This window comes from Macaca thibetana, chromosome 7 (assembly GCF_024542745.1).
Source record: "Macaca thibetana thibetana isolate TM-01 chromosome 7, ASM2454274v1, whole genome shotgun sequence".
NCBI lineage: Eukaryota > Metazoa > Chordata > Mammalia > Primates > Cercopithecidae > Macaca > Macaca thibetana.
The window spans coordinates 100,207,503-100,232,621 of NC_065584.1; the positions used below are offsets into that span (position 1 = coordinate 100,207,503).

Genomic DNA, 25,119 nt, shown 5'->3' on the forward strand with positions numbered 1-25,119 from the left:
AATCGCAGTTAGAAATTAGTCATATCAGAAAACAGAATTAGTGAACTTGATAGGTTAATAGGAGGTACCTAAACTGAAGTACAGAGAGGAAAAAAGAATGGAAGCTAAGAAACATGGGACCATATGAGTAATTCAAGTTACAGAAGAAGTGGAGAGAAAACTTAGGTCCAGAACAAGCAGAAAATGACACAAACATATATACAGCAATAAAAACAAAACAAAACACTAATATATGCACCAACATTGATGAATGTCAAAGACGTGGCTGGGCACAGTGGCTCATGCCTATAACCCCAGCACTTTGGGAGGCCAAGGTGGGTAAATCACTTGATGCCAGGAGTTCGAGACCAGCCTGGCCAACATGGTGAAACCCTGTCTCTAGTAAAAATACAAAAATTAGATGGGTGTAGTCACACGTGCCTGTAATCCCAGCTACTCAGGAGGCCAAGGCATGAGAATCACTTGAACCCAGGAGGCAGAGGTTGCAGTAAGCTGAGATCGTACCACTGCGCTCCAGCTTGGGTGACAGCAAGACTGTCTCAAAAAAAAAAAAAAAGACATACTGAGTAAAGAAGCCATACATGAAGGAGTACATACTTATTATTCTATTTTATGAAGTTCAAGAACAGGCAAACTAAGTTACAGAGAAGTCAAAGCAGTGCTTATGTCTGGAGGGGACTGATGGAAAGGTGTGAGAAGATGTAGGGGAAAAGGTTCACCATGGTGCCCTTACAACCATGGACGTCTCTACTTGGGCCACATAAGCAAAGCTGGACGACAGTCTGACAACCACTATGCTGTGCTTAGGGACTGCTTGACCACTTGACACAGGGGAACCTTTTGGGTAGATGGGAATGTCCTGCATTTTGATCTGGGTGGTGATTGTGCTTGTGTATGTATTTATCAAAACTCATCAAGCTGTACACTTAAGATTTGTGCCACCTAGTGTAAACTGTACCTCAGTTTTTAAAAAAGAACCACCAGAGAACAAACAAGAATTCTTGAAAACTGAGATTATCAGGCCGGGCGCGGTGGCTCATGTCTGTCATCCCAGCACTTTGGGAGGCTGAGGTGGGCAGATCACCTGAGGTTGGGAGTTCGAGATGAGCCCAACCAACATGGAGAAACCCCATCCCTATTAAAAGTACAAAATTAGCCGGGCTTGGTGGCAGATGCCTATACTCCCAGCTACTTGGGAGGCTGAGGCAGGAGAATCGCTTGAACCCAGAGGCAGAGGTTGCGGTGAGCTGAGATCGTGCCATTGCACTCCAGCCTGGCAACAAGAGCGAAACTCCATCTCAAAAGAAAAAAGAAAATTAAGATTATCACCAAAATGAGGCTGAGTGTGGTGGCTCACACCTGTTATCCCAGTACTTTGGGAGGCTGAGGTGGGCAGATCACCTGAGGTCAGGAATTCAAGACCAGCCTGGCCAACATGGTGAAACCCTGTCTCTACTAAAAATACAAAAATTAGCCGGGCATGGTGGTGTGTGCTTATAATCCCAGCTACTCAGGAGGCTGAGGCACGAGAATCACTTGAACCTTGGAGGCAGAGGCTGCAGTGAGCTGAGATCGCGCCGCTGCTCTTCAGCCTAAGTGACATAGTGAGACTTTGTCTAAAAAAAAAAAAAAAGAATTATCACCAAAATGGAAAATTCAATAGAAGGGCTGGAAAATAAATCTCCCCATGAAAAGACAAAGAGGATGATGAGCCCAGTCTAGGTCTAACACCCTAATAACAGGCATTCCAGTGAGTAAACAAACCTGGAAAGCTGTTCCTGATGGTGATAAAAGAAATGGCAGTCGAGTGCAGTGGCTCATCCCTGTAATCACAGCACTTTGGGAAGCTGAGGCAGGAGGATCAAGGCCAGGAGTTCAAGGCTGCAGTGAACCATGATCACACCACTGCACTCCAGCCTGAGTGACAGACAAGAGCCTGTCAAAAAAAAAAAAAAAAAGCTGGGCACTGTGCCTCATACCTGTAATCCTGGAACTTTGGAAGGCCAAAGTGGGAGGATCACTTGAGTCCAGGAGCTGGAGACCAGCCTGGGCAACACAGTGAGACCCCCACTCTACAAAAAATAAAAAAAGTAGGGCCGGGCACAGTGACTCACACCTGTAATCCCAGCACTTTGGGAGGCCGAGGCAGGTGGATCACCTGAGGTCAGGAGTTCGAGACCAGCCTGGAGAACATGGTGAAACCCTGTCTCTACTAAAAACACAAAATTAGCCAGGTATGATGGTGTGTGCCTATAGTCCCAGCTATTTGGGAGGCTGAGGCAGGAGAATCGCTTGAACCTGTGAGGCGGAGGCTGCAGTGAGCCAAGATCGCACCATTGCACTCCAGCCTGGGCAACAAGAATGAAACTCCGTCTCAAAAAATAAAAATAAAAAAATTTAAAAATCAAAAAATTAGCTGGGTGTAGTGGCACATGCCTGTAACTCTCAGCTACTCAGGAGGTTGAAGTGGGAGGATAGCTTGAGTCCTGGAGGTCAAGGCTGCAGTGAGCTGAGATGGTGCCACTGCACTCCAGCCTGGCAAACAGTATCTTGTCTCAAAAAAAAATAAATGGTTGTTAAATAAGAGATGGCATTCATCATTCTCAGCAAACTAACACAGGAACAGAAAACCAAACACCACATGTTCTCACTCATAAGTGGAAGTTAACAATGAGAACACCTGGACGCAGAGAGGGGAACATCAGACACCGGAGCCTGTCGGGGGTTGGGGGCAAGGTGAGGGAGAGCACCTAATGTATGTGGGGCTTAAAACCTAGATGATGGGTTGATGGGTGCAGCAAACCACCATGGCACATGTATACCTGTGTAACAAACCTGCATGTTCTGCACATGTATCCCAGAACTTAAAGGAAAATTTTTAAAAATGAGATGGCATTGTATATCTGATTAATCAACTAAAACATTGTTTAAGCAATATCCAACAGTTTGTTATTGATGGTGTAAACTGGTACAGTCTTTTGGGGGGCAATAGTGTCATCAGTCATTTCTGTCCTTATCTTTTGCCCGGGTAACTTCATTGTTGCAAATTCATCATAAAATAACGTCTTAATCTGTTTGGGCTGTTAGGACAAAATACCATAAAGTAGGTAGTTTATTAACAACAGAAATTTATTTTCTCACAGTTCGGGAGGCTGGGAAGTCCATGATAAGGCACAAGCGGATTTAGTGTCGGGTGAGGGCCTGCCTGTGGTGCACAGTGTGCCTTCTAGCTGTGTTCTCATGTGGTGGAAGGAGCCGACTCTCGGGTCATTTCATACTGGCACTAATCCCATTCATGAGAGCTCTCCCTTCAAACTCTGTTCACCCCCAAAGGCCCACCTCCTAATACCATCATCACCTTGAGGGGTTAGATTTCAACATGAATTTGGGGGATCACATTCAGATCATGTTATATATAACTTAAAAAGAAAAAAAATGTGGAATTCATGGAGATGTTCAGGGCAGTATGGATTACACTGAAAAACTGTCAACAACCTAGATGCTCAGTAAAAGGGAAACAACTAAGAAAAGTCTGTGTCGTGTTCACGCGCTGGCAGGAAACATAGAGCAGGCAGGGAAAGGAAAGGGACTCGATGAACTCGCTGTACCAACAGGAGGCAGCACCCCTTTGCCCGAGAGGCGCAACGACAGAAACCTAAGGCTACCTGGGCCGGAGCGGGGTGAGGCCGCGGAGAACGCACCCCGCTAGGCGGCTGCCGAGACGGAGGCTGGCGTTTCGACCACTGCCCGACAATGTGCTTACTCAGGTAGGATTCCGAAAAAATTCAGTCGCGCGTCCCTTCTGAGGTTTCGCAGCTCGCCAGGCCCGGCCCGGGCTGCTGCGGCTGCGCACTGCGGCCCAGCGGAGCGGGCCCGGGAAGCCCGAGCTCCTGTCAGCTCAGCCCGGCGCACGCAGGCCGGGGCGGGCGGCGCGGTTATCCCCGCCCCGCACGCTGCTCTGCCTAGCAGCCTCAGAGGCTGGCGGACCCGCGCGGGGCGGGCGCAGCGGAGCGCGCCGGCGGCCCTGGGTCCAGCGGCAGCGCGGCTGAGGCGCGCGGAGCAGAGGGCTACGGATGGGCGGGCACCCGCCTTCGCCTGCGTCGCTGCCTGCGCCGCTGCCTGCGCGCGGGCCGCCCCCTCCGGGCATGTGAGGACCGGCAGCTCGGCCGACGGCGCCCGGAGCGGCTCGGAGGCCGGGCGCTGACGGTAACGGGCCGGGTGCGCGCGGGGGAGGGCTCTGGCTGCCCCGACCGAGGCCGGGCTCCGGCTCCGGCGGCGGGAGCGCGATCGGCGCTGCGGCGTCAGAGGGGCCGGGAGGGGGCTGGAGGCGGCCTGAGGCCCGGACCGGGCTCTTGTCTCTGCGGTCCCCGGGGCCGACGGAGTCGGGGCGGGTGGGGAGGCAGCCGGGCCGGCGCGCGGGCGGCCAGAGACGCGGCGGCAGGTGCCTGTCCTCTGTGATCCAACTCTCTCCCCAGCTCCACCCACACTGGCCTGGACCCAGTCTCTAACGGCTAAAAATATTGCCCGAAGGCTCCCGAGCAGAATCAGATCGCGCTAAGTAGGGCACAACGCAGAGGCGACAGAGCTCCTCGGCCCCAGGGCCCGCGGAGCGGACACCGGAGCGCCGTCCCGCCCACGCTCGGCTCGGCAGTTAGCGTCCTCCCTCCTCCTCAGCAGGCAAGCGGGGCCTGAGGGCGGTGGCGGCTGGGGGCACGGGTCCCCTGAAGTTGCCTCGCAACCGAGCACTGGACCCGGTCTCTCCCTTCCCAGGGGGCCTTCGGCATCACTGTAGGCTTCCTAGGGGTCCCCTAAGTGCTCTGCAAACCGCGGCTGGAAGTTTCCCACTGCAGGAATCAGTATACAAACAGGGAGAACACATAGGGCTTGCTTTATGCTAGAAACACAAGCATCTTTCTTCTTTATTAGAAAGAAATGCATTCTGTGTTTCTGAGAAAGGATTTGTGCCAGGCGCTGTTGCTGGTGAGTGCCAGTTTGACCCTAAAGGGCACTGAGAAAAACTTTCCTATTAGTCTCTTTGGGTTCTGGCTAAACTTTTAAATCAAACAAAATAGAAACCAGCTTATTCACCTGAAACTAGAAGCACATGGCCGAGGAGCCTGAACAGGCACCTCCTATCTAGGCAGGGAAGCTGTTGTAATCAGGAGCTTGTGTGGCACACTCCAGTCAGAGCTGGGTCTCTCATCCTGGGCCCATTTTTCACAGCACCAGCCAAAGGAGAACGTCCTCTTCACCCTAGGGGCAGAGCTGCTACCAGGACCAGGTGGGGCCAGCCCCAGATGTGCTACTTGTGCTCTGAGTCTCAGCAAGACAATAAAATCAAGGCTGGGTCAGGATCCCCAACTGGTGTTGGGTTTTGGCATTTCAAAGCTGGCTTTTTATTAGAGCCAGGCAAATGGGTGTTCCTTGGGAACAGCCCTTAGGAACTCACTGGGGCATTTGGTGGAAAGACTGCCATGGGGATTTTGCATGCTGGAGGTACAGATGGTGTCCTTCCTGCCAGGTGTATGTGGAGGCCAGTATGAAGCTGAAAAAGCAGGTGACAGTGTGTGGGGCTGCTATCTTCTGTGTGGCAGTCTTCTCGCTCTACCTCATGCTGGACCGAGTGCAGCATGATCCCACTCGACACCAGAATGGTGGGAACTTCCCCCGGGTGAGTCGTGCCTGGTTGCTAATTTCTTTGTATACAAGTCACCTGGGTTCAGGGTATTGCCCGCCCCCCTCGCCCCGCCGACACCACCACCCCACCACCCCGCTGGAGGGTAATGTCAGTACAGGACAGGAGTAATAGTCAGGTTTTGTAGAAACCTCAGCTAAAAACAGTGATGGCGAAAAGAAGGAAGGAAGAAAACAAATGTCAATGGCAATGAGTATTGTCGCTCTGTTCTCCTGAATTCTTTTCTTTTCTTTTTGAGGCAGAGTCTCGCTCTGTCGCCCAGCCTTGAGTGTAGTGGCGCAATCTTGGCTCACTGCAACCTCCGCCTCCCTGGTTCAAGTGATTCTCCTGCCTCAGCCTCTGAGTAGCTGGGACTACAGGAGCCTGCCACCATGCCTGGCTACTTTTTGTATTTTTAGTAGAGATGAGGTTTCGCCATGTTGGCCAGGTTGGTCTTGAACTCCTGACCTCAGGTGATCCACCTGCCTTGGCCTCCCAAAGTGCTGGGATTATAGGTGTGAGCCACTGTGCCCAGCCCCTCTTGAATTCTTGGCAGACATTGCTAATTGATTGCAGCATTCTTTGCCATTAAGCCCCACTGAAATCCTTCTCAGCACAGACAACACTGATTGTTGAGAACAGGTATGTGAAAGGAAATCTTTGCCCTGGGCTAGACAGTGAAGGTTCTCCCAACCCAAGTGGAGTGTAGTCCTCAGTGGTGAGGTGCACAACTCCCTTTGTCTGAATGGTATAATCTATCCCTGTAGGCTCATGGTCTGGCTTTAACTGATGAGGGAAGAATTGTAGTTAGACCTCAGCTGGTGAACCCCAAGCAGAGACCCTCCCTGTGGCATAAGGAGCTGTGTGTGATTGCTTTTTGGTTTTTTGGCAGAGCCAAATTTCTGTGCTGCAGAACCGCATTGAGCAGCTGGAGCAGCTTTTGGAGGAGAACCATGAGATTATCAGCCATATCAAGGACTCTGTGCTGGAGCTGACAGCCAATGCAGAGGGCCCGCCCGCCATGCTGCCCTACTACACGGTCAATGGCTCCTGGGTGGTGCCACCGGAGCCCCGGCCCAGCTTCTTCTCCATCTCCCCCCAGGACTGCCAGTTTGCTTTGGGGGGCCGGGGCCAGAAGCCAGAGCTGCAGGTAAGAGTCAGAGCTGGCAGGGATGTACAGCGGCCACAATTGGGGCACTGAGCTGCAATTCACCTGGCAGATGCTCACTGTGTCGGAGGAGTTGCCGTTTGACAATGTGGATGGTGGCGTGTGGAGGCAAGGTTTCGACATCTCCTATGACCCGCACGACTGGGATGCTGAAGACCTGCAGGTGTTTGTGGTGCCCCACTCTCACAATGACCCAGGTGAGGGCCCCGCAGACTCCTGGGAGCTGGAGTGTGGAGTGGGATTTCTGATGGCCAGTGCAAGGGAGGGATGTCGAAGAAGATGGTGGCATCCTCAGGGGATCTTACATTGGCTCCCTAGGCTGGATCAAGACCTTTGACAAGTACTACACAGAGCAGACCCAACACATCCTCAATAGCATGGTGTCTAAGCTGCAGGAGGACCCCCGGCGGCGCTTCCTCTGGGCAGAGGTCTCCTTCTTCGCCAAGTGGTGGGACAACATCAATGCCCAAAAGAGAGCGGCAGTCCGAAGGCCAGTGCTAGGCGGAGAGGCGTGGGAGGGCATCGTCTGAGCCCTAGGCTGGGTGGATGGGTCTTACCTTAAGCTGTGGGTGCCAAGGTGGCAGGGAGAGGCCCAGGGAGCTGTGGCAGAGATGAGTGATGGTGGAGGGAGGGAAGGCAAGAACAGATAGAGGTTCTGAGATAAGCGGGGCCAGAACAGCAGGGAGGTTGGCTGCAAGGAAAGGAGGGCAAGTGTATGTTCTCTTGGTCCTGGGCTTGGGAGAACTGGTTCAGTGAGGCCAGTGCACACAGGCCCTGACAATTTCTTGTTGCCAGGACTGGGCAAAGCGTCCTGCTCCATCTTGAGTGTGAGTCCTTAACTATAGGCTGGTGGGAAACGGGCAGCTGGAGATTGCGACAGGAGGCTGGGTGATGCCGGATGAGGCCAACTCCCACTACTTTGCATTGATTGACCAGCTCATTGAAGGACACCAGTGGCTGGAGAGAAATCTTGGTGAGTCCAGGCCCAGGCATGGGGGTCTGCCCCCTGGACTGGGCCCACAGTGCTATGGCAGGGGGCTGTAAGGCACAGGGATCAGCAGGGGGTGGTTCCTTTCTAGACAGATCTTATCATGTGGGCCTGGTGTGATGTAATCTGTCCACTGATTACCAAGACAAGACCTGGGGTCCCAGCACCTGGGAGGCTGAGAGACCAGGCCCTGAGGTGTGTTCAGGGCCTCTCTAGCTTCCATGCCCTACCCAGGTGCAACCCCCCGCTCTGGCTGGGCAGTGGACCCCTTTGGACACAGCTCCACCATGCCTTACCTGCTGCGCCGTGCCAACCTCACCAGCATGCTGATTCAGAGAGTGCACTATGCCATCAAGAAGCACTTTGCTGCCACCCACAGCCTAGAGTTCATGTGGAGGCAGACATGGGGTAAGGCCAGGTAGGGTAGAGGGGGTCAACGCAGCATAGTCTTCACTGGGGAAGAGCAGGGATATCAGAACTAAGACCCCCACTGTTCTTCAGAGCAGACCTGTAGGCACTGGTGTGGACTGCCAGAAATGGTCCCACCCTCTGGTTAGGGGAGGGTCACATTGACCTCTGGCCTCTACAGGGCCTGCTGTCCCAAGGGCTTCAGTGTGCCCTGTGTGCCCATCCCCTGAAGGAGCGCCTCATGTCTTTCCCCCTGGCCTACACACTCTCTCCGGCCCTAGGTCCAGTTACAGCCTCATGGTCTATCAAGGCTGCCTTTTGCCCAAGCAGATCCTTGCCCTCCTGACATCCAAAGGCTGCCTGCTGGCGTTGACCACGTGGTGTGTCTTCTGCAGACTCGGACTCCAGCACAGACATCTTCTGTCACATGATGCCCTTCTACAGCTATGACATCCCCCATACCTGTGGCCCGGATCCCAAGATCTGCTGCCAGTTTGATTTCAAACGCCTGCCTGGTGGGCGCATCAACTGCCCTTGGAAGGTGCCACCCCGGGCCATTACAGAGGCCAATGTGGCAGAGAGGTATCTGCTTCCAGCCCTTTCACTTCACAGAGGAATCAGGAGGCCTGGCTCTGGTCTGGGCCATGCCACATGGAGGGTGGGCTCAGATGGTGAGTTGAGGCTCACAGCATCTGCAGCAGCTCCTTACTAAGTCTCCTGAAAAACGAATGGCTCTAGCAACCACCTTTCACAGAATACTTTTATTTTCTCATATGAGTACTTTTTGGTGCTCTAACAAACTGCCAGGGCAAGGTGACAGCTTAGAGGTGAATGATTCCCTTGTTAGGCATTGTAGCTTACAAACTTCAGACTCTTGTGTCTTCACTTAGTGCCAGTGTTCTGACTTGGCTTTAAGTCAACCACGAGAATCCTGTTCAGATCCATATTCAGTCCCGCAAGATAGCCTCCAGCCTCTGAGAAAACAGACCTGTCCCCTTTGAGAAAATTTAGGGACCCCTAAAGATATCACTCTTGTTGAAATCAGGGCCCAGGCGAAAGTGTTGGTGAAGAGTTGATCCAAACGGCAATTTAGTCAGAACCTTAAGAATACAACAAGTTGGACTGGTTTTTATGTTGCAATGCTCTGATTTCTCCCTGATGTCCAAGAGTTGAAACACGTGACCAAAAGGGAAATAAAGTGGTCTTTTGTTTCCAGAAGTCTAAATGCTGATTCCAGGCAAGAGTCTAGGGCTGCGAAGGCATGATGTTTCTTAAAGCGGCAGTTGTGATCAGTGAGGCTGGCCTGGGTTTGTAAGAACAGGCCCTGAAAGGTAATCATTTTCTCCTTTGAAAGGCTTACTAGACTGGTAAGTTAGGGGAAAGTAGTATTTGAGGAATCCTCTCACGAGAACAAAGTAGAAAAGTACAAGCTGGGCCAGCGCCGCTAAGTAGATTAGTTGACTCTTTGGGTTGTGATATTTATAACATGCCAATTAAAGCAGGAAAGGGCTTCTGCTGATATGCCACAGGGCTGTTTTTCTGCTGATTTTGCCAATAATTTGGATGAAAAGAAAATAAATGTTTATGTATAGTTCCTATTATGTACCAGGCACTGTTCTAAGTGTTTAACAAATATTCATTCCATTCATTTAATTTTTATTTATTTTTTATTTTTTGAGACGGAGTTTCTGTCCCCCGGGCTGGAGTGTGGTGGTGTGATTTCGGCTCACTGCAACCTCCACCTCCTGGGTTCAAGTGGTTCTCCTGCCTCAGCCTCCCAAGTAGCTGGGATTGCAGGTGTGCGCCACCACACCTAGCTGATTTTTGTATTTTTAGTAGATACGGGGTTTCACCATGTTGGCCAGGCTGGTCTTGAATTCCTGACCTCGGGTGATCCGCCTGCGTTGGTCACCCAAAATGCTGGGATTACAGGCGTGAGCCACTGCGCTCAGCCCATTCAATCCATTTTAATTCTCATAACATTATATGGGTACCTACTGATGTTATCCTTATTTTGCCAGACACGGAGGCTCAGAGAGGTTACTTGCCCACGGTCCCTCAGCTAGTACTTGTGGAGCTGGTGTGATGTGGCTCCGGGATCCAGACTCTTAACTCGGGTGCTGCATCACTAACTTGTGGGCAAAATGAGGCGGGAGTGTCAGAACAAGGATCCCAAAAGATCTCAACAGCCTAAGCATTAAAAACAACATTCCGGCTGTCAGAACTGCCCAGAGAACACTGGATTTCCCTGGGGCTGGTATTCATGTGCAGGAGGTGTCCATCTGCGCTGAACCACTCCTTGATGGACGGGATGTCTTCCAGGGGCTTGCTGGTGGGATGGCTGTGCGTGGCGCTCTTTTACTGATGACACTTCATGTTGGGCCCATGTTTTTTTCCTGCCCCAGGGCAGCCCTGCTCCTGGACCAATACCGGAAGAAGTCCCGGCTGTTCCGAAGCAACGTCCTCCTCGTGCCTCTTGGAGATGACTTCCGATACGACAAGCCCCAGGAGTGGGATGCCCAGTTCTTCAACTACCAGCGGCTCTTTGACTTCTTCAACAGCAGGCCTAACCTCCATGTACAGGTGTGAGGGGAACTTGTCTGGGGAGGGGACCTCGCAGTGCTGCAGCCCACCCCTTCCTGTGAGACCGTGCCCTGGGTTCCCAACTCCAAAGCAGGGGTTCCTTCCCAACTCTTGGGCAAGGTGCCTCTTTTGTGTCAGAATTAATTCCCAGGCTCCCCCACTTCTGTCAAGTCCAGAATGGCAGGATATACAGTTCCTGCTTCTGAGGCCAGAGCCCCTGCCTCACCCCTGACTGCAGCACTGTGGCCACAATTTCCAGGAGGCTCTAGAACTGATGGGAGTGGGTTTTTGGGGTTCCCACAGGCCCAGTTTGGCACTCTTTCTGACTATTTTGATGCCCTGTACAAGAGGACAGGGGTGGAGCCAGGGGCCCGGCCTCCAGGGTTTCCTGTGCTGAGCGGGGATTTCTTCTCCTATGCGGACCGGGAGGATCATTACTGGACAGGCTATTACACTTCCCGGCCCTTCTACAAGAGCTTAGACCGAGTCCTGGAAGCCCACCTACGGTGAGACCCTGTCCCCGCTTCCAGGCTGTGGGATTTAAGGAGGGGCTGGATCGGCTCAGAAGGGAATAGCTAGGCCCAGAGGCCAGGGCAGGTAGAGAAGGGGTGGGAAGGAAGGAGGCTGGACTGGCAGAGCGTGGGTGGGCCCTGGGGAGTGGTGCAGGCTGGCAGCTAACTTCTCTCTCTGGGCAGGGGGGCAGAGGTTCTGTACAGCCTGGCTGCAGCTCACTCCCGCCACTCTGGCCTGGCTGGCCGGTACCCGCTGTCTGACTTCACCCTCCTGACGGAAGCTCGGCGCACATTGGGGCTCTTCCAGCATCACGACGCCATCACTGGCACTGCCAAGGAGGCCGTGGTGGTGGACTATGGGGTCAGGTGGGAGCCTTCTCTTCTCCCTTGTCAGGTCCCCCGCTCACTGTCCCAAAGGGATGTTGGGTGGTCAGGGGACAGGTCGGCCTAGGGCTTGTCCTGCTGAAAAAGCAGACGGCTTCCCTATGATCATCTCTCCTTCCCTCTCCTGCACCACCCACAGGCTTCTGCGCTCCCTTGTCAACCTGAAGCAGGTCATCATTCATGCAGCTCACTATCTGGTACTGGGGGACAAGGAGACCTACCACTTTGACCCTGAGGCACCCTTCCTCCAAGTGGTGAGCCCCTCCTGGGTCTGCATGGGGACCCTCCGGTGTGTGCAGGTGGCATCCCAAAAGCTACTGGATGAGGGTGCCACTCCTCTTTTTCCTTCCCCACCTGAATGAGTTCTGTGCCCAGTGCAGCTGCTGGTCCGCACCCGGGGCAGGCGGGGTGGGAGGAGGCTGAGCCCATGATGGTTCTTCCCTTCTGGCCCACTGAATTCCAGGATGACACTCGCTTAAGTCACGACGCCCTGCCAGAGCGCACGGTGATCCAGCTGGATTCCTCGCCCAGGTAAGCTGGACTACACCAGGTGCAGAGAGGCAGAGCCATTCCCTGGCTCTCAGGCCCCTCTGCCCCAGTGTGTGCTGAACCACTGCAGGGTGCTTGCCCTGACCGGAAGTAGTGGCCTCCTGGGTCAGCCCACCTTCTATGCACAGGTTTGTGGTGCTATTCAACCCGCTGGAACAGGAGCGGTTCAGCATGGTGTCCCTGCTGGTCAACTCGCCCCGTGTGCGTGTCCTTTCGGAGGAGGGTCAGCCCCTGGCCGTGCAGATCAGCGCACACTGGAGCTCTGCCACCGAGGTGGTCCCTGATGTCTACCAGGTGAGGTGCGGGCTCGTCAGGTGAGCCTGGCCCTCTGCCCATCGTGGGCCCCTCCCCGCCTGTTGACGCCAGCTTCCCACCCTCCTGCTTGTGGCCCTGCTTACTCCCCAGGCTGAGGACAGGTGTGCTGGGAAGGGGGTTGTCCAGCAGACAGGTACTCTTGGGATTTGAGTCTGTCCTTGAAAAGAAGGGGAAGGTTGGTATGGTAATAGTAATGGTAAAAATAGCAGTTATAATGCCCCATCATTCAGTCAATCGACGTATATCGAAAGCTTAATGTGTGGTTACCACTTCATACTTTTTCAAATATCACTTGAGAATCATAACGTCTGAAGAGGAAGAAAGGGCAAATCATATCACCTCCACTTTGGAGGTGGGGCAGAGGCCCCAGTGGGTACAGGGACTTGCTCACGCCCTCTGTTAGTAAGCAAATGCCCCAGCACCCCTGTGGCGAATGCCATGCCCCCACTTCCTCACCCCTCCTGTGCCCACAGGTGTCTGTGCCTGTCCGCCTGCCAGCCCTGGGCCTGGGCGTGCTGCAGCTACAGCTGGGCCTGGATGGGCACCGCACGCTGCCCTCCTCTGTGCGTGTCTACCTGCACGGCCGGCAGCTGTCTGTCAGCAGGCACGAAGCGTTCCCTCTCCGCGTCATTGACTCTGGCAGCAGTGACTTCGCCCTCAGCAACCGCTACATGCAGGTCTGGTTCTCAGGCCTTACTGGGCTCCTCAAGGTAAAAGGCCAGGGTGGTGGGGAAGGGCCAGGGGCCAGAGCAGGGTGTGTGTGGTGGTGGCACTGTGCACCTTTGAGCATTCTGCCACCTGACCCACAGTGGACCCAGGCCTGGGACATCTCAGCTCCAGCCTGACAGCATGGGGAAGCTGGGCGTGGCTCCTTGGGGAAGCTAGTCCATGTCCTCCCAGGAGGCAGGCCTGACATGCTGGTGTGGGGCCAGGGGTCAGGGCTGTGTTTTTTGGCAGAGCATCCGAAGGGTGGATGAGGAGCAGGAGCAGCAGGTGGACATGGAATTCCTAGTCTATGGCACCCGTACGTCCAAAGACAAGAGTGGAGCCTACCTCTTCCTGCCCGATGGCGAGGCCAAGGTATGCTAAATATGCCTTGAACAACCTGGCAGGCCCTGGGAGGTCTCACCAGCAGGGAGGGCAGGAGGGGGCACAGGCCTTCCCACAGATTTATTGCTGCCTGCCAGGGGCCTTGTCTTTCCTGTTCAGCCCAGGGGTATCTAGGAATAGGTGCTCTCTTGCCCAGCCCTGGGCTGGCACCTCCCTGCTTTGCCCTCTGTGCCATAGTTTCGATAGCAGTCTGCTCTTTCCCCAGCCCTATGTCCCCAAGGAGCCCCCTGTGCTGCATGTCACTGAAGGCCCTTTCTTCTCAGAGGTGGTTGCATACTACGAGCATGTTCACCAGGTGGTCCGGCTTTACAATCTGCCAGGTGAGCCCCGCCCATGAGGAATTATCTGGAAGGAGGTGTGGGCTCTACAGCTGTGGCGTGTTCTTCCTTCTGCTGCTTCTCTGTTCATACCTCTGTTCCATATCATTTGAGACAGGGATGCTCCATTCTCTTAGAGAAAAAGTCATCCAGAAATGCCCTGGGAATTTCTTGGGAGGGTGGACAGAGCCTCTCCCCAGCTCGGCTCTGATCCCCCAGCCCAGCCTCTTAGCTGTGGTTCAGCCTCACACCTCTCCATGCCACCACTTTGTTCCTGTGCCCAGGGGTGGAGGGGCTGTCTCTGGACATATCATCCCTGGTGGACATCCGGGACTACGTCAACAAGGAGCTGGCCCTGCGCATCCATACAGACATCGACAGCCAGGGTATCTTCTTCACAGACCTCAATGGCTTTCAGGTGACTCCTGGGCCTGGGTCTCGGAGACCCCACAGAGTAGAACTTGGACTGTGCTTTTGACCCTATCACAGGCCCTGGGGGATGATCTGTCCTGATGGAGAAAGAGGAATGAAGAGGCGAGAGTGATCAGGGACTCCTTCCATCTGGGGTCTGCTTGGGGCCCACCTGGTGCCCTTGATCTGCTGACCTTGCCCCCACAGGTGCAGCCCCGACGGTATCTGAAGAAGCTCCCCCTCCAGGCCAACTTCTATCCCATGCCAGTCATGGCCTATATCCAGGACGCACATAAGCGCCTCACACTGCACACTGCCCAGGCCCTGGGTGTCTCTAGCCTCAAAGATGGTGAGTAGGGCCCAGAGCTCTGCAGAAGGTATCAGACAAAAAGAAGCCCGTCCCCACCCTCAAGGGCTCCCCTCTCTGTTTGCCTCCCTTGCCTCTTTCTGGTCTGCATCACCTCCATGCTTGGAGAGGGGGCGAGCCATTCAGAGCTCTTGGCACATGAGGCAGGCACCTGCTGTCCCCCTGTCCCCTGATGGAGGCAGCAGTATAGGCAACTGGGTGGAGTGTCCTACTGGATCCCCTGAAGAACTGTCAGGGTTACGACTCTTGGGGCCAAAAAAAGAAAAAAAAATGTCAAAAAGCAAAGCTAGGCGCAGTGGTTCACTCCTGTAATCCCAGCGCTTTGGGAGGCCAAGGCAGAAGGCCAGGAGTTTGAGACCAGCCTGGGCAGCAAAGTGAGACCCAGGCTCTACAAAAAAAAATTTTAAATTAGCTGGATGTGGTAGCACGTGCCTATAGTCCCAGCTACTCAGGAGACTTGAGATGAGAGGATTGCTTGAGCCTGGGAGTTGGAGGCTGCAGTGAGCCAAATTGTGCCACTGCACTGTAGCCTGGTGACAGAGAAAGACCCAGTCTGAAAAAAAAAGGCAAGAAGCATCAGGATATTGAACAGTGATTCTCAGCTGAGGTGTACAACCCTCTTCTGGCCAGGGATGAGAGTAGGGACAGCTTGTAAAGTGCACTCAGTGTTATGAAATATTAAGGAAATGAGAGAAATAGATACTGTTTTCCTACTAGTGATCATTAAAAGAGAGACTGACATTTTTTTTTTTTTGAGATGGAGTTTCACTCTTTCGCCTAGGCTGGGGTGCAGTGGTGCGATCTCCGCTCACTGCAACCTCCACCTTCCGGTTTGAAGCGATTCTCCTGCCTCAGCCTGCTGAGTAGCTGAGATTACAGGCGCCCACCACCATGCCCAGCTAATTTTTGTATTTTTAGTAGAGATGGGGTTTCACCATGCTGGCCAGGCTGGTCTTGAACTCCTGACCTTGTGATCTGCCTGCCTCAGTCTCCCAAAGTGCTGGGATTACAGGTGTGAGCCACCGTGCCCGGCCAAGACTGATGTTCTTAATAATCAAAATGGGCATTGGGAGCACTGGCCTGGAGTCAGACCCGGGCAGCTGGTCATGTTGGCAATCTCTGTGTGGCCCCCATATCCTCAGAGCAAAATGAACAGTTTGCACTTGGTAGCATCTGAGGCCCTTGAGATCTATCTCTGGGAAGAGCCCTTGCGAAGGGCTGAGTCGAGAGCACCCAGTCAAGGCTAGGCGTGGTCTGATGGCTGGTGAGTGCAGGGGCCTGACTCCCTGCTGGGAGGAGTGTGCCTTTCTCTGCCAGTAGCAGCCCCTGGTCCATCTATGTCATGACTCCTAACAGCAGCCCAATATCCCTGACTGGATTTTCTCCTCTACCCCTCTGGGATGTGGTGTATGAAAAAATGACTGTCTTCTATACAAGGGATCCATTTTAGGATTTTCAGACATCTTTCTGTGATTGTCCTGGGTAAAAAGACTGAGCAACTATGCAAGTCAGTAAGGACTGGAGAGGTGAAAGGGAGAATAGGGCCATATGTCCCGGTGGAATGTAGGGAAGCTGGTGTGGTTTCCCTCGAGATCTTGTATAAGAACAGCTGCACCCACCTCCAACACCTGCACACACGGGGGCCTCTGTCCCCAACACATCAGCCATGCACCGAGCCCCTGCTCCAAGCATACTCTAGAAAAGAAAGCAAAGGTGGTCACGTGCCATCTCTTTTTCCTGGGGCAACCCCAGATGACACTTAATATGAGCCTCTGCCTGACTTGCCATCTGGCTGTCCTTTCCATAGCCCTACTTTTAACACACAGGCAGTCAGAGTTTGAATCTGGCCTGCTGGGGCTGTCTGGCTGTCCAGTGTAGAACAAGGGCAGGAGAGCCTGTGTTTTAGTCACAACAAAACCTGCCCAACCTGAGCAAACCTGCCCCAGATTACGGAGGTATGCAGCAACACTATCAGTGGCTGTTGATCAAAGTTTTTCGTTTCTGGTTTATTTCGTTGTATGTAACCCATCCTGATTCAGTTTCCTGCCTGGGCCCCTAGGCCTGGTCCCTACTCCTGAATCCCAGAGCTTTGGGGGTAAACTGCCAGGGCCAGCCTGCCCCTTTCTGGGCCTCATGATTCCTCATCTGCAAAATAAGGCTGCACAGGACCAGCCCCTCATCAGGTTCCCTCCCAGCTGTGGGAACCCGTGACCTCCTCTCCTGAGTGATTCAGCTTCTGTCTCTCCAGCTGGGCTTTTCCCTCAGGGTCTGTGGCTGGGATTCTCCTTCTAAAGGTCAGTGTCTGCTTGGGGGTGGGGGCAGGCCAGCACTCACTGTTTGCTTCCCCAGGCCAGCTGGAGGTGATCTTGGACCGGCGGCTAATGCAGGATGACAACAGGGGCCTAGGCCAAGGGCTCAAGGACAACAAGAGAACCTGCAACCGTTTCCGCCTCCTGCTAGAGCGGCGAACCGTGGGCAGCGAGGTAACACCTGGGGCTGACACACAGGGAGCCAGGTCTAGCTAGTCCCTGGGGGTGGCCTGGGGGGTCCAGCCTAGGGCTCGAGGAACGTAGCTAGAGGTGGACAAGGGAGAGAGAGTAGGGCTGAATTCCTGGGGTTGGGGGAGGCAGTCTGGCATTTTGTGTCCCATCTCACGCAGCCTGGCACCTTCCTTTCCCAGCAGCGCCCTGTCGCCTGTGCCCCTCATGTTCATCTCCCACCTTCCTCTGTGCTGCCCTCCTCTGCCCTGTCCCAGCATTCTCTAAGCCTGTGCTCCAACCCTGCTCATCTCATGGCTTTCTTTGCCCCACCAGCCTGACTTTTTCTCCAAACTGGCAGCCATGTTTAGGGGCTTGATCTTTCACAGCAGCAGGAGCGGTAACCGAGAGGTAAGGGGTCGGCTCTGGGAGCGGGGAACTAGTATGAGCAAGGCATAGCTGCGCCGGAGCCCAGGTGACAGAGCCCGCCGCTCAGTCACTCGTGCATCAGATAGATATTGAGCACCTGGTTTACTGTGAGGACCCAGAGGGACATAAGTGCAGACAGTGCTGACTCTCCCAGGATTTTACTCGTGAGTAGGGGTGGCAGAGAAGCCATGTGTATAAAAATGCAAGGTAGAAAAGGGCTCTGTCTCACTGATCCCGAGGAGCAAGGTAATAATGTGGGCTAAGGAGATTGAGGTCGAGGAGGTGTCACCCAGGTGTGGCTTTGATGAATGGGGGTGTGATTTGAAGATGTGAACCAGGGCACAGGGTAGGAGGCAGGAAAGACAGCAGGCTGGGGAACAGCAGTGAGTTCCTTAGTTACACTGGAACTACACTGTCCAGTACGGTGGCCAGTAGCCCTATGTGGCTATTTAAATACTACTAAATCAAGTAAAAAATTTGCTTTCTTATTCCACTGGCCACACTTCAAGTACTCAGTGGCCACAAGTGGCTAAGTGGCTGCTGTATTAGACCATGTGGTGTCACATATTTCCATCCTTGCAGAATGCCCTCTTGGCTGGTGCTGGGCTAGAGTGCTGGGGGGAGATCAGGGCAGGTGGCAGAGCACCTTGAGTGCCTGCTAAGAGGTCGGGACCTTATCCTGGAGGCTAAGGAAGGAGCTGAGCAAGGAGGGACACCATCAGAACTCTGCTCTCAGCATGTCACGCTGACAGTAGGGAGCAGGTTGGACCTGTGGGAAGGGAGACTGGAGGAGGGTGACAGTGTGAGGCTGTTCAGGCAGGACATGCTGGCTGCTTGAACTAGGCCAGAGGCTGGAGAAGTTGCAGGTGGCTATGAGGACACTGCCGAGGTGAGACGGAAGAGGGTTTAGCATTACCTGGGAATGCAGAGGGAAGTGAGAGATGCTAGGCGCTTGGAAGGAGGGGGACGCCAGGGACAGAAGTCCAGAATATTCAGCCCAGGCCTGTGAGTCTGACGTCCAGGTGAGCTGCTAAGGAGTAACCCTGCTGGCAGAGCCCCGGCAGCGCTGGGCCTGAGAGCCCGGCTGGCACTGTGGATGTGGTGTCACGCATGAAGCCACAGAATTACCCCGAGCACTCTGGATTGGAGGCCCGTGCTCCATGGTGAGGCCTGCGTCTGCCTGTCTGCCATCCTCCCTGCACTGTGGATCTGTGTGTGAGGGGAGATATGGCTGATGGGAGTGGGTTGCTTATGATAGTGTTATGTGAACAAGAAACTAAAACGTGGAAAAGAAACGGCGTAGTGAAATAGCCCTCCGAGTTGGGTGAGATGGCAAATGTCCACACTTGAAGGGTTAGGGGAACCTCGCCTGGAGCCAGGCACACCCTTGAGTCCAGGCACACCAGGAAAGCTCTTTCCAAAGGAACTGACCTGGGTGTGCTTTTATCCTGCCTCATCCTCTCCCCTCAGCCTGGCTTCAGTCCCTCACTAATATCTCGGGTCAATCTTGCAGGTCCAAGATAGCCACTCTACCAGCTACCCATCCCTCCTCAGCCACCTGACCTCCATGTACCTGAACACCCCGGCGCTCGCTCTGCCTGTAGCCAGGACGCAGCTCCCAGGCCCTGGTCTGCGCTCATTTCATCCGCTGGCTTCCTCACTGCCTTGTGACTTCCACCTGCTCAACCTACGTACACTGCAGGCTGAGGTGAGTGTCCCTCAGTGTGACACGCTGAGAGCAGAGTTCTGATGGTGTCCTTGCCTGCTCAGCTCCTTCCTTAGCCTCCAGGATAAAGTCCAGACCCCTTAGCAGGTACTCGGCTCTGAACCTCCAAGACCAGGTTCTGGTCTTTTCTTACCCACATGCCTCCCTGTGCCAGCACTGCCTTTGGGCAGAGGTGCTGCTGCATCTCCAATCTCTGAAAGCCCTGCACCCACTTCCTTGGGCACTGTCTGTCATCCAGGAGGACACCCTGCCCTCAGTGGAGATGGCACTCATCTTACACCGCAAGGGTTTTGACTGCGGCCTGGAGGCCAAGAACTTGGGCTTCAATTGCACCACAAGCCAAGGCAAGGTGAGTAGGGTGGGGAAGCAGAACACCTGGGAATGGCAGGTGTGAGCTTGGTAAGACTGGGCTGAGATTCGGTGACAGGCTGGGAGAAGAAAGTGTCACTCCAGGGCTTTCTGGAGAGAAGCGGGGAAGCTGTGGACATGTTTTCAAAGCTCCCGCGGCCTAGCAGGGGAAGTTCCAGACAAGGCAGATCACTTGAGAACTGTTGTTCCCTGAGCAGGGACCTCTGTCAGGCCAAGTAGAAAACACCAGAAATAGAAAACCAGAACCCATCCTGTTAGTTACTTTGTAAGCTCATATCAGCCGGCACTGATAAATGTCCCCGGGCACCAGGTCCTCTGCTGGGCTCCAGTGTTTCAGAAGTGAACCAAGACATGGTCACTGTTCTCACAGAGCTCACAGCTCAGTGGAACGATTCTTACCTGGAGAACTGTAGGCAGGCTTTACGGTTGAGCAAATCTCAGCAAGCCCATGATACTGGATGCACACTCATGTGTCAGAAGCTGTGGTGTTGCTGAGAGGGGCCAGCCGGAACTGGAGTGCAGTGGCATGATCTCAGCTCACTGCAACCCCCACCTCCCAGTTCAAGGGATCTTCTGCCTCAGCCTCCCGAGTAGCTGGGATTACAGGCGCCTGCCACCACGCCCAGCTAATTTTTGTATTGTTAGTAGAGACTGGGTTTTACCATGTTGGCCAGGCTGCTCTCGAACTCCTGACCTCAGGTGATCCACCTGCCTCTGCCTCCCAAAGTGCTGGAATTATAGGTGTGAGCCACCGCACCTGGCTGAGATTCTTAAAGAGTTAACAAATTGTAGATGAACAGCTGCATTCTTTAGTGTCTCGGCACCCAGCACAACCCTGCACCTTCTCTCCTCTCCACAGGTAGCCCTGGGGAGCCTTTTCCATGGCCTGGACGTGGTATTCCTTCAGCCAACCTCCTTGACATTGCTGTACCCTCTGGCCTCCCCATCCAACAGCACTGATGTCTATTTGGAGCCCATGGAGATTGCTACTTTTCGCCTCCGCTTGGGTTAGGGCTTCTTGTGGCCTGAAGAGAAAATTCATTTACAGAGATGGCCTCTTAACATGAAGATCGTTGGACAGGCCACATGGGTATCCCATCCCAATCTGCCTCCCAGAACTGTGACACACTGGGCTCTGCCCTCATTTTCTGTTTATTGCTGCTGCTGTGTTTTGGGGGCAACCCACAAACCCAGTGATGGGTAAATAGGGCAGATGTCAGTGAGATCAGGGAGAGAAGGCCCTTGGTCAGAGTGGGCAGTGCCAGGCTCTGCTTCGGGTTGTGAGTGGACACCCAACTGAGCACAGGCTCAGGCACCCATCCTTTTTCCAAAAGGGGATATAGGAGAAGTGGAAGCAGACAGAAGACGTAAGGGAGGCTAAGTGGATAACAGCCTGGCATCAGGGTCACCGTGGGCAACAGCCAGCTCTAAGGGAATCCTGTGGTTACGTAGAGACTCCATGTCCTGGTGTGATGAGCAGGATCAGAGTGACTCTGGGAGGACAGGGATGGGGACCCAGAGTTAGCAATGGGGGTGGAGCAGTAGAAGGAATCACTGTTTCTCCTAGGAGTCTGATGGCCTCGCTGCTTTCTGTGATGGCTTTGCTATAAGTGCCGCCTGGCCTGCATGCATTGGCTAAGAGGCTGCAGAGTGGCAGGAAGGACTCGCTAGAGATTGTCATGGCCAGAGGTCATAGGTCACTTCAGGTAGCAAGACCCCTGGCAAACTAGGCACTTGGCCTATGTACTGATTTGTGGGGTGGTGGCAGGGGCATGGGGTCCTCCACCCTGCCTGAATCCTCTTTGGCTTCTATGCTCTGTACACTGATGTCCCCAAGAGCTTGCTCTTATTATGGCAGGGGGTGGGGATTGGTCCTGCTTTCTTTCTCTGGAAAGGAAAGCCTGCAAGACCCTATGTGCTTGGGCAGCTTGAGAAGGCGTTCAGCATCATGCCTAGCAGGCAGGCCTTAAAGCTTCACCTTTGGTCTATCCTGCAGAGGTGTTCAGTTACTGGCACAGGGGACTAGGGGTATGTAGAGTATATGAGGAGGCAGTATGGCTGCGCAGGAGCCTTCATTTCAGCTTCAATTAATAAAGAAAATTTTATGATAGCTCTATAGATGCTGAAAAGATAATTTGGTAAGATTTAAAATCCATCCCTTATTAAAACTCTTAGTAAATTAAGTCTGGAAAGAAACACCCTAATCTAGATAAAGGTCTGTTTCAGAAACCAACAGTTACTGGCATTCTGAAGAGTCAAACGCCACAGGCATTCCCATTAAAGTCAGAAACTAGCCAAGGGCATGCTATTATTCAGCAATGTCCCGGCACTACTAACCCCTGCAACAAGCCAAATGAGGAAAATAAGAAAGAATTATAATTGTCATTATTTGTAGACAATAAAACTGCCTACCTGTAAAACCTAAGAATCAACTGAAGACCTGTTAAGAGTATTCTCTAAGTCGACCCAATGATATCCATCATGTTCCTGTCCACATACTGGTTTTCCCCACATCAGCTGATAAATTCAGTATAATTCCAATGAGATTGGTACTTTGGAATTTGACAGTTCTAAAGTGCATTTGGGAGAGTGAATGTGTGAGAACACTAAGACTACTCTGAATGATAATGAGTGGGGGGTGGACTGCTGAGGGGGAAAAGGCACACGTCCTGCCAGGTTCCCAGAGAACTCTCATGCCACCATTACCTCCGGTGTGACCTGGAGGGGGTCAGACAGACAGGAGAGTCCAGAAACAGACCCAGGGCTACAGGAATTTAGTATATGGTAAGAGGGATGTTTTAAGTGGGGAAAAAGGTGGATTATTTAATAAACAATACTTTGAGACAACTAGCTGTCAAAGCTAGATCTCGGCCAGGTGCGATGGCTCACGCCTGTAATGCCAGCACTTTGGGAGGCCAAGGCAGGTGGATTACTTGAGGTCAGGAGTTCGACCTGCCCGGCCAACATGGCGAAACCCCGTATCTACTAAAAATACAAAAATTAGCCAGGCATGGTGGCATGTGTCTGTAATCTCAGCTACTCGGGAGGCTGAGGCAGGAGAATCACAGGAACCTGGGAGGCAGAGGTTGCAGTGAGCTTAGATCGCACCACTGCACTCCAGCCTGGGTGACAGAGCAAGACTCCATCTAAAAAAAAAAACCACAAAGTAAGTTAGGTCTCTACCTCACAGTGTCCATACAAATTAGTTCCAGAGGGAAGATACACTTAATTACAGATATACTTAAGTAATATACAAAATTACTCAAAAAAAATTTATACCTCTGGTGTGGGACAGTCTTCTAAACTTTAACATGAGACTTAAAAGATATAATAAGGGAAAAGATAAGCAGATTTTGCACCAAAAAATATCAAAAGTCTCTGTGTGATGGAAAACATCAAGGTTAAAACACAAATGACAGATATGGAAGAAAATATTTGCAGCACGTAGAAAAATCGAGTACAATTACTTTAGGAGAAAAGCTTGCTTCAGGGTCCTTAGAGAAAGTCACTGGGGACTGCCAAGCAGCCACCTAAAGGCAAGAGTGACAGGGCTGAGTTCTTCCAGGTCATCAGAGTTGTTGCTGCCCCTGTTAGGCCACAGAGTGGAACCCTGTTTATATCATAGCAGAAGAAATAGGATTATCAATGTGAACTGCTTAGCATGGTGCCTGGTATATACAAGAGCTCCACAAATGTGAGCTATAATCCTATTAGTAAAGGATGCTAAGCAGTTCTACTGTGGCAGGTGTCATTTGCTAGTAGAATCTGTAATCAAACAGGAGGGGAATCTATGAACACCTAGAAAATTAGCAGAATAAAGGACATTATCTTTGGAGGCTTTAGATGTGCAATGAAATTATTTGTCTGACAGAAACGAGTGCTTAATTCTATTTACTAGCCTTTAAAATGACTTAAGGCAGGCCAGGTGTGGTAGCTCACGCCGTAATCCCAGCACCTTGGGAGGCCGAGGTGGGTGAATCACCTGAGCTCAGGAGTTGGAGACCAGCCTGAACAACATGGCAAAACCCCATCTCTACCAAAAAAATACAAAAATTAGCCAGGTATGGTGGTGTGTGCCTGTAATCCCAGCTACTCGGTAGGCTGAGGCAGGAGAATTGCTTGAACCCGGGAGGCAGAGGTTGCAGTGAGCCAAGATTGCGCCATTGCACTCCAGCCTGGGTGACAGAGCAAGACTCTGTTAAAAAAGAAAAAAAAAGAAAAAAATACATAAAATGACTTAAGGCAGTATGGTTCAAGGTGTGATTCAGAATCACCAGAATTGCTGTTGAAAGTACAGATTTCTGGTCTAACTAGAGCTGCTCCTTCAGCCTGGAGGCTGCAATGTAGATGTGTAGGGCAGAGCCACAGCTGCCCTGAGACTGCCGTGTAACAGAAGCAAGAAACAAAAGCTGACTTCAGTGCACAGGGGGATAAAGGCAGATTCCCGGGTACAACCTTTGAACTGGTCTCTGGGAGTAGAGGCCAAAGAATTTGCATTTTCAACAAGCTCCCAGGTGATTCCTGTGCGTGCATAATTTGGAAATGGCCCAACTTTTAAAGCAAGCAGCAACCCTTTACCACAGAGCTGTGGCACTGAGACTTCACAGTTCTTATTTTTTTTATTTTTTATTTTTTTGAGACAGAGTCTTGCTTTGTTGACCAGGATGGAGTGCAATGGCACAATCTTGGCTCACTGCAACCTCTGCCTCCTGGGTTCAAGCAATTCTCATGCCTCAGCCTTCCAAGTAGCTGGGACTATAGGCGTGTACCACCACACCTGGCTAATTTTTGTGTTTTTAGTAGAGACGGGTTTTCACCATGTTGGCACGCTGGTCTTGAACTCGTGACCTCAAGTGATCCACCTGCCTCAGCCTCCCAAAGTGCTGGGATTACAGGCGTGAGCCACTGCGCCCAGCCAGCCTCAGTTCTGAGGGTTACCATCAGAATGAACCAAGACATGACAGAAGCCATTTCAACCACTGGAGATGGATCGGATTCTATTCCTACATTTACTTGGAACCGTCCAGCTTTCATGAAGAAGGAAGGGCTATATGGCCAGTTGGAACCACAGAGAGAAAGGCTCCAGTTGAACCATTAAGAGCTGGTCCTCCCATGTAGGGTGAGCCAACCCAGACGGTGTCCTCATATGGCTTGCCTCGGGGTAGGTAAAACGTAAAACTTTGGACACTTGTGCAGAGAGAGCAGCATCTTTAATTTGACCTGAACCTGACTTGCTTACCTTGCTCTGTGACTGTGGTTAGTAATGAGGCATCTGTGCACTCACAGAGGGGGAAAATCAGTCTAGGATGGTGGGAATGAGGCTTACCATCCA

The 25,119-nt window shown here is 52.7% G+C and overlaps 1 protein-coding gene across 3 annotated transcripts; it reads left to right on the forward strand.

Annotated features, from left to right (window-relative positions):
• The first annotated feature begins 3,466 nt into the window (after nt 1-3,466).
• MAN2A2 (mannosidase alpha class 2A member 2) lies at nt 3,467-22,219 on the forward strand. 3 transcript variants are annotated; one of them, XM_050797603.1, is made up of 25 exons: nt 3,467-3,767; nt 4,476-4,677; nt 5,522-5,671; nt 6,567-6,824; nt 6,895-7,039; nt 7,161-7,332; nt 7,688-7,815; nt 8,065-8,238; nt 8,634-8,820; nt 10,644-10,821; nt 11,125-11,327; nt 11,517-11,699; nt 11,857-11,971; nt 12,181-12,248; nt 12,395-12,560; nt 13,055-13,291; nt 13,539-13,661; nt 13,897-14,011; nt 14,293-14,426; nt 14,627-14,768; nt 17,136-17,269; nt 17,600-17,674; nt 19,206-19,400; nt 19,657-19,767; nt 20,647-22,219. In XM_050797603.1, exons 3-25 carry the CDS (start codon nt 5,540-5,542, stop codon nt 20,797-20,799), a joined length of 3,528 nt encoding a protein of 1,175 aa, XP_050653560.1. In that variant the 5' UTR covers nt 3,467-3,767; nt 4,476-4,677; nt 5,522-5,539; the 3' UTR covers nt 20,800-22,219. The 3 variants fall into 3 exon arrangements, with proteins under 3 accessions (XP_050653560.1, XP_050653561.1, XP_050653562.1); XM_050797604.1 differs by lacking the exon at nt 3,467-3,767 and having other exon boundaries at nt 4,223-4,677; XM_050797605.1 differs by lacking the exons at nt 3,467-3,767; nt 17,600-17,674 and having other exon boundaries at nt 4,410-4,677.
• The last annotated feature ends 2,900 nt before the right edge of the window (nt 22,220-25,119 follow it).